The 21275-nt window shown below is 36.5% G+C and overlaps 1 protein-coding gene across 1 annotated transcript in view; it reads left to right on the forward strand.

Moving 5' to 3' along the window:
- Positions 1-949: 949 nt before the first annotated feature.
- The window catches only part of atp10b (ATPase phospholipid transporting 10B), a 38245-nt gene continuing 17919 nt past the window's right edge, over positions 950-21275 (forward strand). Inside the window, exons 1-6 of the mRNA XM_026918736.3 lie at positions 950-1732; positions 13065-13269; positions 16178-16263; positions 18916-19019; positions 20644-20775; positions 21138-21265. Of these exons, the coding sequence (XP_026774537.3) occupies positions 1323-1732; positions 13065-13269; positions 16178-16263; positions 18916-19019; positions 20644-20775; positions 21138-21265 (1065 nt within the window). The 5' untranslated portion in view covers positions 950-1322. The remainder of the gene's footprint in view (positions 1733-13064; positions 13270-16177; positions 16264-18915; positions 19020-20643; positions 20776-21137; positions 21266-21275) is intronic.

The following is a 21275-nucleotide window of genomic DNA, read 5'->3' on the forward strand; positions in this document are numbered from 1 at the left end:
TTATCTTTGTTCATTATAGTAGCATATTGAAGGTTGTGTAGATTTTTTGTGGAGTGTCTTTAGAGGAGAATATATGAACACACACCCCATATTGTCTAACATCATTAAAATGGTCAGAACATGCTAAAGGCATCATTAATGCTACAGAAACAGAAAGAAGACACTTTAGCTGAATGTGAACTAGTAAACAAATGTAAATTTATGATATGTTTAATTGGGCTAAAATATATTTTTGCACAAAAAGAAATAATTCAGGTCTACTTTTTATTTTGTTCTAGTTAGGAGGCAGCATTTCTTCACTGATACTTAACTTCATTCTGCAAGTGCCATCATTCCCATCTGATAAATATAGCAATAATAGCTTAGGTCGGGTGTGATGTCAGTGGGAGTTGTGTTATCTTTGAGGACGTCCTCCCTCTCATTGCTCATTTAAGCTCAAAAACACTGTTGTGCTATTTCTGATTTCTGTTTATTATTATTATTTTATTTCATGTAGTTTTAGTTATGTGGTTAATTACATAAGGAGTAAAACAAACGAAAAAAGGGCGTGCTGTTATAGAAAAATAATCCATGGCGGGATGTGTTACATCCTGAGAGGAACCAGATTATTTTCTTCTTACAACACTTCCTGAAGTGTTTTATTCCTTTTCTACCGCAGCAATTTGACAACAATTACAATGTTTTATTTATTTGCTGTATAATTGGCTGCATGTGGCCTGTCTTATATCATGCCTTGCTGGCTGTGATGCTAAGCTTTACCTTCAGTCCTGTCCATATCAGTGGCAATTATTTGGTATTAAACCTAATTGGTGTTATCTATGCCTCATGCGTCTATGAGTGACGTGTACGTGACTGGAAGCTTTTTGGACTGAGAGCAAGTTTGACTGCATGCTTGCTCTGTTGTTCTGCACTTTGTCTTCCTCTTGTGTCACCAAGACTACTGCAACAAATCATTCCCATGTTTCAGTATAACATGCTGTTTGAAGTAAATTTCACACACATGTTTTAGAATTGTTCATGAATTGTACCTTGACATTTCAGGTCATTCTCCTTTGTAAGAATCTTTAATGGTGAATGTGAACATTTGGTCTGTACACACGGCTGTGGTATGTTGTTCCAACAGCATGCCTTTGACTCTGACAGACGCCTAAAACATGCTGAGCAGTCAGGGGAGTTTGACAAGTGTGTTCCGAGATATTCTCTCACTTGCTGCTATTCTTTCTTCCCAGTCTCTCAGTGCCACGTGTCCAAGTGATATGGGAGAAGTGTATGTACGAGGGAAAACATTTCTGTAGGTTGTGCACCGAGACAGCTGAGACAGCATGACCTGGTCTAGTGGTCTGGCCTCAGCCTGGGCCTTCTGGACTGGGCAAGGAAGTGGAGACAGCGATGTGAGGACATTAGTATCGAACCTGCTTTACGAGAACCAGAAACAAAAAGATCATCCCAACAAGAACTATGCGGGAAATGGCGTCAAGACCACAAAATACAGCATCTGGTCCTTCATCCCTATGAACTTGCTGGAACAATTCCGCCGGGTAGCCAATATTTATTTCGTGGGCTTGGCGGTGCTAAACTTTATCCCAGCAGTGAACGCTTTCCAGCCACAGGTGGCCATCATTCCCATTTGTGTCATTTTGGCTTTGACCGCCATCAAAGATGCTTGGGAGGATTTCAGACGCTACCAGAGTGATCGTCAGCTCAACAGCATGCCCTGCCTCGTCTACACCAGGTACAAAGCACCTCTTTGCTACCTCTAATCTCTCAATGACACCTGATTTAATAAGAGAGAGGTTCATCAGCTCAGTGTTTCACTCTGCTTGCTATCTGCATGGATTTAATTTAATGTGGGGTCTCTGATAAACATACACAGGCTTTTAATAATGTAGATGTGTGCCATCTTTCTCTGTCTCTGGCTCTCTTTTAGTTTTCCCTCCATCTCTCGGCCTGTGTGGGTATGTGTGTGTGTGTGTGTGTATATGTGTGTGTATGTGCTTCACTTCATCTGTGTGTTTCAAAACCCTATGGGAATTTTTGACCTAGAAATAAATTTTGTGTGGGAGATTTTTTTTTCCTCTTTTGACGATGACAATGTCTTTGCGTCCAACGTGTTCATGGTGCGAGTTCGAGTGAAATCCTCAACACAGTGTTGCATCAGAGTAAAGACAGAGAATGCTGTTTAGATCTATTTTTAAAAGCCTGAATAGCCGGTGAAAATTGGGGAGTAATTCAGCATATGGCAAAAAAGAGATGAAAGAGAAAATAGATGAAAAGGAGAAAAGGAAAGAGGGAATGATGGAGAGAGAGTGAGCATAAAAATAGTGGTGGACATTTGTTACAGGTAAGTCCCAGGATATTTTTTTCTCATTTTTAAAAATCACTCCAAATACATTGCTACATCCATTTATGTGTTTCTGAGTATTTTCTGAGGCTGTGCTCCATTTGGAGGCTCTCAGAGTGTTTCCATATGGTGGATCCCAGGTGGGCCACACAAACACGGTCACACAAACTGGCCTAAGCCAGCGTGGAGCCGCATACTGACGTCCTGTTCTGACATGGCAGGCCTGTCCCAGGGGGGTTTAAAAAAGGTGTTATTTGGTGGGAGGAATGCTGTTTTTAGTGTTCTCTGGACTCTGGAACATTTTCTCTAGTTTCCAGCTGTGATTAGACCCTCACCAGCAGTGTGCTGGGCTTTAGATAACTAATCACTGTGTTTTGTGAGTCACTTCCATTTCTGGACTGTTCAGCATTCTAAACACACTTTTTCTCAGTACAGTGATGGCTATTGAGTCCACAATTCTCTATTGCCTTTACAGATAATCTCTTAATTACAATACAATGAAATTTGAGGTTGAGGTCAGAGCACAGGTTTGGACATTTCATGGCACAACTGATTAGGAGTTTAGGAGACCAACAGTGGCAGCTTGCTGGCATAAGACCTCTCGATCAATAGCCCATAACCTTAAACACTAAACCATTACTGCCCCAGGGCATTGCAGGTAGTACAGATTTGTCATATACCCTTTAGGAGTCATATAATTATCAGGCATTGGCCAAATAAATGCACAGATCATCCAATTAAGCAAAATGTGAAAAATTAGACAAAAAAGGTTTATTTTGATTTGAGTTCCAGATCTGAATAGCTCACTAACTGATTTGCTAATTGTCAAAAGTTTGGACTCATAAAAACCTTCCCAAAATTATTCTATACTGATATTAATCCTGTGCATCTTAGGAATGGCAAGAAATAGGTTCCAGCTGGGGGTAATTGTTTCAGTCAGAGAAATTAATATAGTTTGCAAAATTATACATAAATAAAAAAATGTTGTGATTGCATAAGTATTCACCCCCACTTCTGTGCTTGGTGGAATCATTCTGCCATGTCAATCTCAACATAAATACACCTGAGGCTCCTGAAAAGCCTCAGAGTTTTTTAAATCCCCACAGTGATATATGATGGTGGTAGCATAGTTGTGCCATATTCTTTGTCCTGGACTTGTTTTAATAGCTCCTTGGTCTTCATGATGCTGTTTGCTTAGGTATGTTCTCTAATAAACTCTGGAGCCTTTCAGGAATGTTGTCTATTTATACTGAGATCATAAATATATATATATATATATATATATATATATATATATATATATATTTTTTTAAATACAATTTTCAGTATTATGCTCTATTTACATCCATTTCAGTCCATTTCAGTTCCATGTGGTAAGACTAAAAAATGTGGAAAAGTTCAAGGTCTCTGCAATGTGTATACTTTTAAGAACTATGTAACTATGTATTCATTTTGCTTGTTTAAAGGTTTTCTTTGGTTTGTATCTTTGCCAGAAAATAATCTGAAGATATATTTGAAGATATTTACCAAAAAAAGGAATACTGAAAACTTGACCCTGAGAATCAGTTTTACTGAAAGCTTGCTTTATTCCCTTTTTCATTCTAATAATTTTAAGGACTAATATCATATAAATTGAACAATACTGTTCCCACACTATTGGCACCCAATAAATAAATTAAATATAGTAACATTCCAACTTCCAAAACCCCAGTTTAACCCCTGAAAATGTTGCAAACAAATGACTCACAATAATTCAGAATGCTGTACAGTGTCTAGAATTATATTATAATAAAATTAAAGTATATACATAAATGCTTTCTTTTATCCTCAATATATATAAAATTAAAGTAAAATAAATAACCAAAATCTACTACTGTTACACATATACTAAAGCAACATAGTATAGGTTACTAAGAAATCAAATGATAAAATAAACCATATGACAGATGAGTCCAAACCTTTGAGTGGTAGTCTAGGTATAAAAATCCTAAGTGGGTCTTAAAAGTAAATGTACCATAATAATTGTACAGCATGAGATTATAAGGTCTGTGTCTTCAAGCATCAGCTTCAGCATATTTTCCCTGCACTCTAGTAGCTACTGTCATATCATGGTTTATTTTTACATACTAAACCACTGAATCATGAACTCATGCAGTAACATTAAGCAGCAGCAGGCATAGTATTGACTCCACTTTGCTTCTGGTGTGAACCCTTGGCTGCATTTTTGTATTTTCTATATTTGGCATTGGCATTTTGCCACTGTTTGTAATATTCATCATGTTGTTCACCATCTGTCTCTAAAGTGAATACTGTCTTATATCTGCATCTGTGATGGAGTTATGTATAATATACCCAAAGATCTGACTCCAAATTTAAATTCCATCTTACAGCAGAATATGAGAGCTGGAAAAGAGTGACATTGCTTAGTCCACACTAAGGCCACATGTATAAGCAAAATAAGGCACATGTATATGGATATTTTTGAAAATGTAGGTTCTCTAAGTTGGCCTCTTGTCCACATGAAAATGCCATTTTGCATCACACAAAGCTCTTTAAAAATGCCCTGCAAGGTGGCGAAATTTTAAAACACCTTTTCCCCACTGTTTTTATGTGGATGGCTAAAATGTATATTTTTGAAAATGCTGACATGTTAACGATAACCTGTCCATGCCCATTGCTGTGTGTTATGAATGTGCTAGGACTCCTTTTATCACGGATGGTTATTTTGTAGTCCGTAATTTCTTATAACATTAATTTTAATTTTAGATTTCTGATAAGCCTTGGGTCTTGTTGACTTTGTCTTCAAGTGCAACCTTAAGCAGGAGTTCCACCTCATCTTCAGTCCACACATATGAATCCTTTTTTAAAAACAACTTTTAGCCACGTTGCTGTTTTTCCACATTTTGCCTTCTCTACCTCTCAATTCTTATGCTCTCTGATATACTATCACTAGACTGGCATGTTCATGTGAGCGTTTTCAAATTGTTTTTTCATTTTCATGTGGATGAAGATATTTTTGCGAAACATTGTTTGTGTGGACAGGGTTTGTTTTAAAAACAGAGGGGTGAAAACTACATTTTTAAAAATATCTGTATAAATGTGGATGGGGCCTGCGACATACACCCAGTCACTGTCCACATCCCTTATCTCTATCATGTGCTCTCTCTGAGAACCATTATTACAGAATATTCAATACCTTTTTTTGATGTTACAAGTTAATTTCTTAGACTAACATTTAATTCTGTCCATGTTTAGTCCACTACTGGGCAGCAAGTTTTACTTTCTGCCTCAATGATGCCTCATGTTACACTCCTCTTCTGTTCTGAGTTGGCATTTGTCTCTGAAAGCTCTGAGTCATGCTGATGGGCAACATTTTACTTAGCATATACCCCACCCTGATCTGTTTTTCCAGTGTGTCATGTGGACGTGACTTAAACGTGACAGTATTATCTGTGCATAAAATTGCAGTAACTCCACCAAATACAAATTTTGAAGCCGATCATTGAAGGTTTGCATTAGTGAGTCTCCTTATACGTAAAAATTTACACAAACTCAGGAGCTCTCATAGCTACAAAAGTTTTTCAGAAATAACTGGATTTTCACCACATTTCTTGTGTAAATTTACAAATCTATGAATATGAATATGAATAAATTTGTTCATATCCAGCTTGATGAATGAGGCTCAATATTTGACAGTATGTAAGCTGTTATAGAGATCTTTACGTCTCTGTGTGTAGCTGTGCAGTGAGAGGTGCTGCTACATGACCAGAGCCAGCAATGGAAAATATTATTACTTTTCACACTTCTTCTTATCTACTTATAGCCAAGTGCCAGAAATGGACAGCTGAGTCATCACAAATTGCAAATGCTTGTCATTGTCTTTTGAAGGAATTCTGATCACAGGTGTAATCACACACACACACACACACACACACACACACACACTAATAAGAAAAAGTGTTTCTAAATATCCATAATGGAGCTACCTCAGCTTTTTTTCAACTTAAGATGCCATGTCTGTTTTTAAAGCTGCGTTCAAGTTGTAAGAGAAATGTTGAAGCAGCAATTTGTAAGCCTTTAGAGATTTGTTTGATAGTGTCACAACATTGTGATAATATTAATTATTCATCATGGCCAGTTTTGACACCATGATGTAGCAAGTGTTGACACCAAAATATATAATAAAGATCATGGAAAATGATAGTAGACATTGTGGTACAGCTGAGATTCAGAGCTGGACAGAGGGAGACAGAGACTTCCAGTCCCTGCCCTCTATTACATGTTATCCTTGGTGTTAACATGCCTAAATCGGTCATGTTGGAGCACAGAAATGTTTAGAGCCTCCAGGACATATATAATGCATTTCATCACTGATTATCACTAATTTGTCATTTTATATATAGTCATTAAAATTTGTCATTGGTTGCCATTCCACTAGAAATAAAAATGTCATTAATGATGCTGATGGAGAAGCATTACCATAGAACAAGCAACCACATTCAAGGAGAAAACATATCAATAATAACATATCATAATCAATATATGATCTTTAGTTATGCAAAAGATTTATTTCATGATTAAATTCTTAGCTGATTTTTTTTTGTTTAAACTCAATGTTTAAACTCAATTTTTACTTTGATTAACAAGTTCCCACTTTACCCACAATGCAGTTTGACCACCTGCTGATGGTAGATTTATCCCTCACGTTATCTCTACCTAAAAAGAGCAATGCAGCAGCCCTTTACTCCTGTCCAGCTCTTACATCTCCTCATCTCTACACTCTGCTCAAACAGATCAGCTTCCAAAAGTTCACCTTTCATGCTAATACCACCATCAACACCACTGTGCTCATCCTCTCATCACATAACTCAGTGCAAGTGCATTGTATAGTTGCAATGCATTCTGGGACTTTGAATCCAGCAATTGCTGTTTTTCTAGATCTACACTGGATTTCTCATTAACATAAAAAAACAGAAATATCACAGTAAACTAGCGAGTGAGTGAAGAAGCCCCTCCTGTTTTTAGGAGCTAAAAACTTAAACATGATTATTATCCCTAATGTTTGAGATTGTTGATTTGTTTTCTCTTATTAACCACCATAGTAAATATGCTAGCCACAACCATCTCCCCCTGTTACATCAGCATGGCAGACAACCCCTAACCTCTAATGGCAATAACAAAAATACAGCACTACCCAACAAATTAAGAATCACAAAACACTTCACAAATATTTCAATGTGAACATATTTGATGTGTTTCAGGGTGGAGTTTTCCTTTAATTTTTGGTTGAGGTTCAATTTAATTGTAAAAAAGTATCTATTCATCCTTCTCATGGCCAAAAAGTAATACAATCTAGATTCTCAGTTATACAATATTATGTTTGAGTGTGTGAATGTACTTGTGCTACATTGAATACTCTAAAAGTTTTGTGTCATGCTTTCATGTAAATTTTTACCATACTAATGAACTTATATATACTTATATACCCCACCCTCGTCTATTTTTAGAACATGCCAGTCAGTTATTCAGCATGTTTGTCACTTTGCCAAGTTTAAATCACATGGAATGCAGTGGAGTCAGTGAACCCAAAAGAATAATACATAATGGAAGATTTCTGTCCTGTAATAATAAGTGAATGTGTTCTGTGATCCTTGATTACTCCAAATTAGATTTATACAATGTGTAATATATATTATATATACAGTATTAGGAATGTAACTGAACATGAATACTTTATTCTAAAGGAACAAATAATGTGTTTTAAACAGATATGGATAGGAGGAGCACTATTCATTTTTGTTTTTTGCTTTGACAGAATGGTTCACAAGGCATCTAATTATGACTAGAAGTCATAATTATTAGAACTGGGATCCTGCATGAGCTGGAGATTTTCAGTTTCATTTCAGTTTGAATGTGTGGCACTGAGCGATGCATTTACATTGTTCATTAAACCTTAGTAACTGCCTGGTCTGGGTTGTGGTGGTTGACATTAGCTTGGAAAATAGAAGAAAACTAAAGTTGTTAGAAAATATCACTGGCAGCGACCAAAAAAAAAAATAAATTTCAAGAGAGAATTTTCAAGAGATTCCAGTGGTTTCCAGTGTTTATAGGTGCATAGTGGTAGCATTCATTTAAAAAAAAAACAAAAAAAAAAAAACAGAAAAATCCTCTTCAGGTTTAGGCCACACCCACTTTAGGTTTAAAATCCAAATACAGGTACAGATATTTGGAGCAATAATACATAAATATAGATAGTGGCATTGCCACCCCTATATATGTTTATAATAATATTTTCACACTACTGATAGTCTAGTGCTAGAAATAGACAGCCGAATCATCACAACCTGCAATCACTTGTCTTCCTCTGGTGGAGTTCTTATCACAAAAATAATCGCACCTAATCATGCAGTTGTGTTCACTCTGTAAGAGAGGTGTTGAAGCAGGAGGTTTTAGGCTTTAGAGATCAGTTTGATAGTGTCATGACACTGTGATAGCAATAATTATTCATCTTGACCTAAGTGCTGCTTCTCACACTGTTGATGCCATAATACAGTGCATGGAAAATTACAGTAGACATTCCAGTACAGCTCTAAATTAATTTTGTGTAGATAACATCCTGCTGATGTGCACAATTTATTGCCAGAGAAATGGCACAAACAACACATCACATGTGCTGTTATGTGATGGTAAATCCAGTCATTCCAGAAATTTCACAAAAAGCCCATGTGGATTACATCCCTTTTAGGTTGCGGGCTAAAAAATGATTTCGCACAGCACAACAACAAAACATCCACCATAAAACAGAGATAAGCAGTTTATAGTGATTGTCTTTCTTTGCCTGATATGAGTGGCAAAATGTTTTTTGCAAGTCATCAAGCTACCACTTTTTTGTTAGATTTTTTGAGGAATGTTTTCTGTGGTAAATCCAGTGATATTCACACATTTTACATAAATCCTGTTCAAGATTTTCTCCCCGTCTCTAAAAAAATGTGTTAAACTTTGATGGTTTACACACATACAATAATGTGACATACCTTCTCTTAATAATTGATTTATCTGGTGGAAAATAACAAGAAATAAATAGAAAAAAATATATAGTTTAGACTTGTTCGATTGCTATCCTGTCTGTCTATACTCTACTTGGTCTTATCATTAAAATGCATGGTATCGGTTTCTGCAATTATTCAGATGATAACTTTACTAGTTTCATCAGATAATTGGCACAGTCTTGAACCTGAAAAAGTGTCTAGCCAGTATTATTGTCTGGATCAGTGAGATTTTATTAATTAATTTAAATTTCAGAACATGTGAAACTCTAAGAAATATATCAAGAGTTTGGAATTTTTTGATACATTGCAAGATGTCAAGAAGATTATTCATGCTTTTGTGTAAAGGTATTGATGAGGAGAATCAGAGCACATTGTCTCTCTGCCTTTTGTTACTTAAATGTTTTGTTGTCTTATTTTTAACAGTATTTTTTGTCATCATATTTTTTCTTTCTTTCACTTCTTTTTGTTTAAGTTTGTCATTTGTTTAGTCCAAATCTTACATATTACTAGGTGTCTGTCTGTTGAATGTAGTAACAATAGCAAAATATATAGTAAAAGAACCCTCAATCATCATGTATACACAATTAATTTTTTAATTACAGGATCATAAATATTCTTTTGGTTAGCTTCTTATGTTTTATAATAATGAATATTATTTCTTTTTTTCTTCATCTTCAATATTATTGTACATTGTCCTATACTTTTTTTGCTTTTTTTTTTTTTTTTTAAATCATTTTTAAATCAAGCTACTGCCACACTGATTGGATAATCTCTGATTGGATAATCACATGAATGAGCAGGGGTAGAGGTGTTCCCATTAAAGTGGTTGGTGAGTGTATCCATATTCTGAAACATGCATGAACTTAATACAGGTAAATTTAAGATCATTATCACTGTTTGAACTAAGCACAAGTTTCTTGGTCAGTACTAATGTTTAATTATTGTTCACTTCAAACTTTACAAGTAAGGATGAATGCTATAAAACTCAAGCAAAATGATATTTAACTGAACTACTTCTGAAACAAATGGGGACAGAAAACAGAAAATAGAAACTAATTATGTCTTATTAAGATAAGGATTACAGGTGAATTCAATTAAGAAAGCCAGCAGTTATGCAGACCTGGCAGAAAAATGAACATTTTGTTAGATTTTGCAGATTCCTTTTTTTGATTCTTTGTCTTCACTGCTTGAAGCAGTTTACTTTGTCAAATTGCAAATTTTATATAGTAACAAAATGAACCTCTCATATTCCATAAATTATCAGCTACTTAGAGCTTGGTAAGATAAAATGTGCTATAAATAGTTTTAGCATAGAAATGTATTTACTCTAAAAATAGGTAAAATCCTCACAAATGAGTAACGTGTCTGTTTAACAATCTTTCACTGATCATCAAAACCTGCAGGCCCTGGGTTTACATAGCACATTGCTTAATTTGCAAGAGAGGCTATCTACTGCAGACAACTGGTATGCTAAATATGATGTGGCTGGTGTCTGGCAGGCTTTTTGTTTTAGGAGTGGCTTCTGTAGGTGTCTTCCTCAAGAACGCAACCCTCCTCGTTCTACATGTTGGGCTGCATGCCTGATGAAACCTATCATCATCCAAGTTTTGTGTCTTTCTCATCACTTTCTCATCAGTTAACTGAAAATATGATGTCGAAATTTACATTAAGTTAATGCACTGTACCTTTGTAACCTTGGATATCCCCACCCAGTTCCAGTCTAAATACAGTGCCTATTTTGATAATGGTAATAGGTGATTACACAAGACATATTAAAACTGAATTAACATTAAGTGTTTGCTTATTGCCAGATAAGTAGCTTGTAACCTGATCAAATAATGTTACTGCAACTTACAGGCTGAGTTGGCTAGCAGTGTTACATGTAGTCTGAAAAAAAAAAAAAAAGATTGTGGTTTATAAACCGCCAATTTCAGTTATTATTATTTCAATTAAAGTTTTTCCACATAGTTGGCTACATTCTGACATGACATTATCAGAATGTCACTTTCCATTGTGAATCTGACAAGTGGAGATGAAAAACAAAGCCTCCTGAAACTACTGAGGTCCCGACTTCAGTGTCCTTATTGCTAGTTATGGCCTTGGGGACAGTACACATTAATCAACATGAGTATTTATGATGTAAGTATGTCAGGTTTAGCCAAACGGCTAATTTTCATCGGTTGTGTCTGGGCAAGTTGAGTTTTAAGAAAAAGGAACAAATATGATCTTAAAAAGTCCACAAAGCAGCATTAAATGTACACGGTTGCATAACATAAAACTAAATTTAGTTACATGGTATGTAACTAAACATCATGTTGGCACTCCTGATTTTTTTCAATGTATTTCAAATCATTTAAATCAGCAATTCATTCCATACAAGAAAATGCACATTAGCCAGAAACACTTAATGCTATTGCTCCTTAACCTTTTCCTTAATGTTATTGCTCAATCACTTCTTGTCAGCCTATTTATAGGCCTATACAAATTCTCAAAGCAGTGGAGGAACAAGACCATTCCAAAAACTCAATATTACTTTTGGGAATTTCATTAGATTTTCACAGCTTAAAGATGTGTTTTCACACATACTTAGCTAAAAATGTAACAACGATGATATTGACTTATTTGTCTAAAATATTTATGACTTGTTTAACTGCTGTCTCAGTATGCTTAAAAGTCATACATATCTGTATACAACTGGTTTTGCAATAAGTAATATAAGGGATATAATACTGGCTTGTCTGACAAGACTGGGCTGGTTTAGGAATGAATGAAATAGCAGATCTTAGTGTGTATTTCCGATGTTTTTTTTTTTTTTTTACTGATATGATGAGCATTAAAGCTAAGGTTTCACACAGTTCAATTATGGGGCCTCTGTTATTCTCTATATATTAGTGATGTTGCCAATAATGTCTCAAATGCTGATTTGCATGTATATGCTGATGACACTCATCTATTTTTCTGCTATTTTTTTTAATCTCCAGCTGAGGCAATCTCAGATCTGCAAAAAGGATTTGAAACTGGTCCTAAATGATTAAAAAAAAAAAAATTATAATTAAAAAGCATTTTCTAAAAATGTGATGCATCTTACTTGTATACTTCAAATATTTACAGTTGCAGGCATATGCAATTCTTGACCTGTCAAACAAGTCATAATGAGTCAGCAAAGGCCTTTACAAATGGAAGGGTGCCCGAACTTTTGCACAAGGCACAATTCCTTTTTTTCTATTTTTTAAATTCATCATATATAATGTAACTGTACATTGTTATTTGCAGAAAAATTTTATTTTTAAAATAGTTTGCTGTAGCAGTTGTGTTTACTTCTTTTCACTTCAAAAATCAACAAAATATTTAATCTGATCAAAGGTGCCCATATTTTGCATTCACCTGCACCTCGCAGGGCAGACTAATAGAATTAGTTTCAACAAATTTGATGCTTCTGTAGTCATATTAGTATTGTGTATTATCAGTATTCTGTAGTATCTTTTTTTCTGAGGGGGGAGAGTTTTCAACATTACGATGTAAACAAGACTAAAAACAACTTTATGGTTGAATAAAAGCATATTTGTTTCAAATATAATTTGCACCTCTATCCAGGCATACAGTTTAATCCAGAGCAGGTTTATGCACGATGGGGCTCCAGGTCACTAGCTGAGTGTCTGTCTGTCTTTTTCCAGGAGCCAGCGGAGCTTTGTGGAGAAAAGATGGAAGGATGTACGGGTGGGGGATTTTGTCCGAGTGCTCGCCAATGAGATCGTCCCAGCAGACATCTTGCTCCTGCACACGTCCAACCCTAATGGAGTGTGCCACATGGAGACGGCCAACCTGGATGGCGAGACCAACCTCAAGCAGAGGAAAGTGGTGCCTGGTTTCTCCATACTGGTGAGGATCCTGTTATAGATCTAAAAGCTTAAACAAAGCCTCTGCAGGGCAACGAACATTATGTGCTCACAAAATGGCTTCAGTTCTCAAATGCTTATACATTAACAGAAATTAAAATGCCTTTTTAATGGAGAATTCCCATGGTCCAAGAGTATAGGCTAAACCTGATTTTCTGGCTGGGGAACATTTAATGCTGTTAATGTTTATTTTAACTCCATTATTAAAGGCCAAGCTTAGTATTCAGCTATTCATTTTAAAGTAATTACTATAAATTATTTAGTAATGACAAGTATGCATTTATGAGATTAAGGAATTCAAGCCTGGACAGGTCCTGTGAGTTTAACAGGTTAATCAAAATCAAAAACATTTTTCGTCTGAAAGCCTGCGAGAATATTACTAATATTTAACTACATACACTATATGGCCAAAAGTTTGTGGATGCCTGGCCATCACACCCATATGTGGTTTGTCCCCAAACTGTGGCCAAAAAGTTGGAAACACACAATTGTATAGAATGTCTTTGTATGCTGTAGCTTTAGAATTTCCTTTCACTGGAACTAAGAGACCCAAACCTGTTCCAGCATGACAATGCCCCTGTGCACAAAGTGAGCTCCATGAAGACATGGTTGTCCTGAAGAACCCAAGTGTCCTGCATAGAGCCCTGACCTCAGTGCCCACACCCCATGGGATGAACTGGAACACTGACTGCACCCCAGACCTCCTCACCCAACATCAGTGTCTGACTTCACTAATGATCTCGTGGCTGATCAGAATGATGCCAGAAGAGGGATGCTATTATAATAACAGCAATGGGAGTGTGATGGTCAGATGGTCAATTTTCATAATTCTGCCTGCACCACCACAATGGATTTGAAATGAAGCAATCAAGATGTGATTGAAGTGTAGACTTTAATTAAAGTGGGTTAGCAAAAAATATTGTATTAATCATTTAAAAATTACAGCCATTTTTACATAGTACCTCCATTTTCACAGGCTCAAAAGTAATTGGACAATTGACTGCTAAGCAGTTTAATGGCCAGATTTGGCCTGCTTCCTCCTTATTTCATGACAGATTAAGGAGATAAAAGGTCTGGAGTTGATTCCAAGTGCTAAATTTGGTAGCGGTTTATTTGGTAGCGGTTCATGAGAAGTCTCACTATTCAGTCCAAAGAGGAGCAAGTGAAGGAGGCCATCATTAGGCTGAAAAAACAAAATAGACCTATCAGAGAGATAGCAGAAACCTTAGGAGTGACCAAATAAAAAATTTGGCACATTCTTAAAAAGAAGGAATGCACTAGCGAGCTCAGCAACACCAAAAGGCCTGGAAGACCACAGAAGACACCTAACATGGATTACTGTAACATCTAGCCAAATCAAGAACACTCTGGAGGAGGTAGGCATATCATTGTCAAAGTCTACAATCAAAATACACCTTCATGAATGTAAATACAGATGGTTTACCTCTAGATGCAAACCACTGGTAACACTTATTAACAGAAAGGCCAGATTAGACTTGCTAAAAACCTCTAAAATAGCCTGCCTAGTTCTGGAACAAGATTGACTTGCATCAGAATGATGGGAAGAGAAGAGTATGGAGAAGGAAAGGAAGGGCTCATGATCCAAAACATATGACATTATCAAACCTGTGGAGGAAGTGTTATGGCATGGGCATGTATAGCTGTCAATGGAACGGGCTCACTGGTGTTTATTGATGATGTGACTGCTAAGAGAAGTAGCAGAATGAATTCTGAAGTGTATAGAGCTATATTTTCTGCTCAGATTCAGTCAAATGCTGCAAAACTGATAGGACAGTGCTTCACATTACATATTGATAATGACCCAAAATGTACCGCAAAAGCAACCCAAGAGCTTGGAAATGGAATGTTCTTAAATGGCCGAGTCAGTCACCTGACCTCTACTCAATTGAGCATGCTTTTCAATTACTGAAGACAAAACTGAAGGCAGAAAGACCCATAAACAAACAGCAACTGAAGGGGGCTGCTGTAAAGACCTGGCAAATCATCTCAAGGGAGGAAACTCAGCATTTGGTGAAGTCCATGGGCTCTGGACTACAGGCAGTCATTGACTGCAAAAGATTTACCTCCAAGTATTAAAAATAATCCTAATATTTATAATTATGTTAGTTTGTCCAATTACTTTTGAGCCTGTGAAAATGGAGGGACCCTGCCATATTTTACCCTCAAATATCATTAGTTAGAGTACTTTTTGTCAGCAGGTTAATATTGACTATCAAACCACATGAAGACATTGCCTACATAATGTCTTAATAATACAGAAATATAATTTTTATTTCAACTAACCTATACATTGAGTTGAATGTAAACAAAAACTTATATTTCTCGCAATTGTAGCTGATTTCTTTTACTTCAGACATTTTCTGGTTGTCTCGACAGGCACTGTAGAAAATTCTGGAAAATGAATCTTGTTGCAACATGCCTGTTACCATTCAGATCCCCAACCCAGCATGCAGCGTTTCCCATTATCAACCCAATTTGCAACTGAGTTATAAACATAACCCAGCATTGTTTTTAGAGTGTACTCATTGACCATTTGTATCAGGTATTTTCATATTGCCTAAAGTGCAACAGTACTGCTAGGGTTTTTAAACACCCCGATATTGAGAGTCCATCAGCCACAAATATTGAGTACTCTGGTCAGAAACTGATATTGATAAAGGGCTGGAGTATGATTAACACACACCTTGCATGGAAAAAAGATCAGCTATAATCTTCCTCATACAGTGTATAACTTTACATCTACAAGGTGCACCAACAAGGCAGGTGTATCTAATAAAGTGGCCACTGAGTATATGATGATTTCTAATCATTCATCTAAGTATGAATTTGAAACCATGCAAATTAATTGGATTGTTTATTCTGTGTTTCAGAATACTCCATTTGAACCACTAAACTTCAACAGCACTGTGGTTTGCGAGAAGCCCAACAACAACCTGAACAATTTCAATGGCTTTCTGTGAGTATCCCAGAGAACTCTCTACAGTCAATTTCATGCATGATCAACCACATCAGGCTTCCACTTCCTCTCTCAATTTGCCTGATCCATACCAATGAATGTTGTAAGAAATATTCAGTCTGTGTGTTTTTGTGGCCACACCACTCTCCCTAAAAAAAGCAGGAAAAGGTGATATCAGTCATTGCATTTACTGTCACATGATCCCCTAAAGAACATCCAGGCATGTCCAAAGATCTGCAGGAAGTGAAGTTTATCGTCAATGTGTTGGTCTAACTAGATTGACAAGAACCTGAAAGACACCCTTATGATGCACTTGTTTATATGAGCATTTTCCTTCTGCATAGATTGGAACAATGTACTCTACTTTGAATAATAAAAAATAGCTCACTAAGGTCAATCCAAAGGTATTACAATAACAGTCAACAGATACACGCTTTTGTGAATAATACTGAAACAAATTGGCCTGGGAAAAATACAGAGACAATAAACACAGATCCAGCAACAGAAGGATTGATATAATTGATCAAATATTAAACCATATATTGAAATATTTACACAACCTACAGCCTACCACATTATCTGAACTTACTACCTTCGAAAATAGAGACATCATACAGAAAAGATATTGTGGAAATATGTCTATTTAATATATTTTATATTCTTGCTTGTGCACTTGATGCATTAACTACACCAATGACTAACTAATAAATGTTTCAATCAGCATCTTAAACATAGCTACAGATAGGTGACAAATTTAAGGGAAAACTGGTGGCTCTGTTATGCTATGAGGGGATTTGTGGTCCACTTATCACTGAAAATCAGTACAACGTTTTTCTGACTGATCACCTTCAGCGTTTCTATCTTGATGGGCACGGTCTATTCCAGAATGACTCCGCCTCTATCCACAGGACACGAGGGCTCGCTGAATGGTTTAACAATGAATGGTTTAACCAATGAAATGCCTATGGGACATTTTGGAGCTACATATTAGACACACACTCTTCACCACCATTAACACCTTTTGGAAGAATTGCATTTGTTCACAGACTTGTAGAATTGATGTCAAGGAGCAATGAAGCTGTTCTGGTACATATATGGATATTTGGAGTAGTAAACAGATACAGATAGTGGCATTGAGTTATGCCCCTAATATAGGTAGAAGGGTAGATGATTGGTAGAGACATTGCCTTTCTGGATGCCTCGATGTTCCCATTTTTGAAACTTCCATAAAAGCTGTTTAGTGTGTCTGGTAGGGAAGCATCACTAAAATCAAGGCTGGTGCTAGTCCTGCCCTTGTAGTCTGTAATAGCCTAAATGTCCTACCACAAGTTCCTCTGGTCATTCAGTAGTTTGCCAACGCTTGTGGTATAAGTTGTCGACCCTTTTTATGGATAGACAGCAGATTTGTTAGTTGAACTGAAGGTAGTATAATGGGCTCTCACCTGCACATTACTGTTTACTCACAGGGTCTGTTTTTTTCATTATCTGATGCTTTTGGTCATCAGTACATCATCAAAACATTTGCTTATGTAGGCAGTCACAAATGAATTATAATGATGAGTCCTGATAATTTGGCCCTGTTTGCCAGTTTAGCTGTCAGTTTGAATCACAGTCAGCTCTTTGTATACCATTTCTCACACTGAGGGCCAGACTCTGATTTGTTGTTGTGATGGTACTTCAAACTGGACGTGACTGTTTTAAAGTTTGTCTTAATCATTTCACCAAGCAGCAAAAGTATTTCTTAACACTAATGTTTCAAGGAATGCAGACAGCTACAACTATAGTAACATTAAACACCCTTGGTTGCTAAACAGTCATCAGGTACTGTGATTGAACACCATGATATTCACTATATGGACACCTGACCAGTACACACTTGTGTGCTTGTTGAACATCCCAATCTAGATTTAGACCCTATTTACTCTTATGATAACCTCCACTCTTCTCTGAAGACTTTCCACTAGATTTTGGAGCATGGCTCTGGGGATTTGTGCTCATTCAGCCACAAGAGCATAGAGGCTAGGACGCCTGGTGCGCAGTCAGCATTCCAATTCATTATAAGGGTGTTTAATGGGGTTGAGGTCAGTGCTCTGTGCAGGACACTCGAGTTCTTCCGCTCCATCATGGAAGAACTTGTGTTCTGTCATTGGAAAGGAATAAAAAAAGCTTTAGGTCTCCAACAAATAGAAAGAATATTACTGTAAACATTTAAATAATGAGTCTAATATTTAAATAGTTAGCTTACACTCATAAAAAAAAAGTTCTTAGGTTTAACTCCTACTAGTAATTTGCATTCTCTGCATACAACCTCTATCACTGACGTGCAGAGCAGCATGCTCTACATATTATTGAACCTACATGTATTACAAGCTAGCACTACTTGATTGTGGTCTTTTCACTCTTTCACTTCCAGCTTCTGGTTTTCTTAAAATCACATTTTTTAAAAAATATTTATTTATTTATTTATTTATTTATTTATTACAGTTAAAAGGGTCCTTGTCTCCAAAAAGTTTGAGAAGCCCTGGCACAGACTGACCCCCTTTGTGTATACAAAGCAGCGATCTCTGGGCCTGTCTGTATCAGCTAATCTGTTACTGTTGCAGTGAGTTACAATGTCATCCAATGTCTGTATATGTGTGTTTGCTCTCACAGAGAAAAAGACAAGAAGAAGACAGGTTTTGACATTGAGAGCTTATTACTACGTGGATGCACTGTCAGAAATACAGCTCATGCCTCAGGGATAGTGGTGTATGCAGGTATAGTCTTGTTTCTGTAAACTCAACTACTGGATCATGCATCCTGTTATCAACTCATGACAAATCAATAGTAGGGACCAGGGCCGGCGCGAGCTATAGGCAGAGGAGGCGGGGCCTCCATAACCGTAACAAACCTATACTCAAAAGAAACAAAGAAAGCGCAGCTCGTGATGCAGGTATGTGAGCTGTCATCATGTATTTTCATTGTAAATGTATATTAAAATATACGGAGCCTTATTCTGCTGATTCGCGTCAGCGCCATTTGAAGATGGATCATTATTTGCAGCCGAGTTCAAAACAGCGCGAGCGCCGTGACGCGTTAAATTCACGTATGACGTTTTGAATCCGAGCTGATCGACTGTACAGTGAACCAGCAGGAGCTGATTTTCAAAATACTAAAGAAAATGTAAAAGTTTAATAAAAACAGCAATCGCAGCTAGGCTAGACCATTGTTTATGGTTGTTTATTATTTCAAAAAAGTACCTCAACTGTCTGTATAAATTCCGGTGATGTTTACATTCTCATAACCATTCATAACAACCATTCATTCATAATAACTTCATACTTTTTTTAGTTTTCAAATAAATTGTGCTGTTGCATTTACTGAATAAATACAATTTAAGCATACAAATACAACTGATGAAGTTAACTACTCTTTCTGCTTAGTAGTTTGTCTTCTTCACTTCCACTGTTGATTTGGTTAAAGTGCATATTTAGGGTTTATAAATGCAGTAGATAATATGACAATCTAGCCTATATTGCTTCAGTAGGGGGGGGAAATTGTGTCCATCTCCATCTTACCCCCCATTTTACTGTATAGAATAGGCAAAACTGTTTGTTATCCCAAATAGTGGGTTAGTGTGTTACTGTAAATAAATTACTGAACAAGAAGAAGAAGAAGAAGAAGAAGAAGAGGTGGTCCAGATGACCTTTCATTTTTTTTAGTGTTGACCTTAGTTAAAGTTTAATTAATATGCACATTTAAGTAAATATATTCAAGTAATGATAATAGGTTTTGTATAAATAAAAATGTTAGAAATTTTATTTGTTTCAAGTGCTTTTTATTTATTCTGAAATGTGGAGGGAAGGAGGCCAGGGGGCCTCCAATATAAATTTTGCCTAGGGCCTTCAAATGTCTAGAACCGGCCCTGGTAGGGACACATCGATACCTACTGTTATTGGGTGATTTACTCATACTCATAAAAAAATGCACTGATACCACACATTAAGAAGTCATTGCCAGCAGCAAATGGCAGCAGCAAACATAGCTAAATAAAATGTTCCACGATCCCCCCGATCGCTTAACACTTTGTAGATAGTAGGTAATATTCATTTCACTATTATTATCAGTATTGCTATTTACGAAAACATGCACTCATATTCAGTCTGAAAAAAAATGTATCAATCCAATGAAATCCCTATCCAATTAAATAGGAATGAAAATTATTACTTTAATCATTAATTATATGGTATTGCACATGTATTTCATATGTAAATGTCCACCTGTTTTTTTTTTTACTGTGTTATATTATGCACATTATACAGCCTACACATGGTTACTGCAGTGCCACAGATTTTATATAATTGTTTTTCAGAGGTTATTTATTTATTTTTCCTACTGCAGGCCATGAGTCCAAGTCCATGCTAAACAATGACAGGCCGAGGTACAAATGTAGCAAGCTGGAGAGAAAGATGAACAAGGATGTGCTCCTCTGCGTGCTTCTGCTCTTCTGCATGTGTCTCATAGGAGCCACGGGTAACTGGGAAGGAGGAGGTCCTCTGCATAAACATGCTATACATATAAATCACTAGCATGCTTGGAGTGTGGCTGACTGGAATGTAAAAAAAAATCACTTAATCCAGACATTACATAGTAGTGCTATGTTGATACACTGGGGAAGCCACAATCAATGTTATATTTCAATCTTGCCTCAGCTTTCACAGCATGACAAATGATCTCACAGCAGATGTAGATAGAAAGTGCTGTTATGACCTTGTGCAGAATCTTCCTTTTTCCTCCTTATATAAGGCTGAAGTTAGAGAAAACTTCTCAGAATAAATTAAGAAGGCAAAAGATTAATCTCTCTCAAGCCCTAATTTTCTCTTTTGTTCTCATAGGTCATATCTATTGGTTGGAGACTTTCCCTAGTATCCCAATCTACTTTATCCCAGAAAGCGATGGGAGTTTTATCCATCCATTGCGGGCAGGGATCTACATGTTCTTTACCATGATTATCCTACTGCAGGTATAGGATG

The sequence above is a fragment of the Pangasianodon hypophthalmus genome, chromosome 9, assembly GCF_027358585.1.
Source record: "Pangasianodon hypophthalmus isolate fPanHyp1 chromosome 9, fPanHyp1.pri, whole genome shotgun sequence".
NCBI lineage: Eukaryota > Metazoa > Chordata > Actinopteri > Siluriformes > Pangasiidae > Pangasianodon > Pangasianodon hypophthalmus.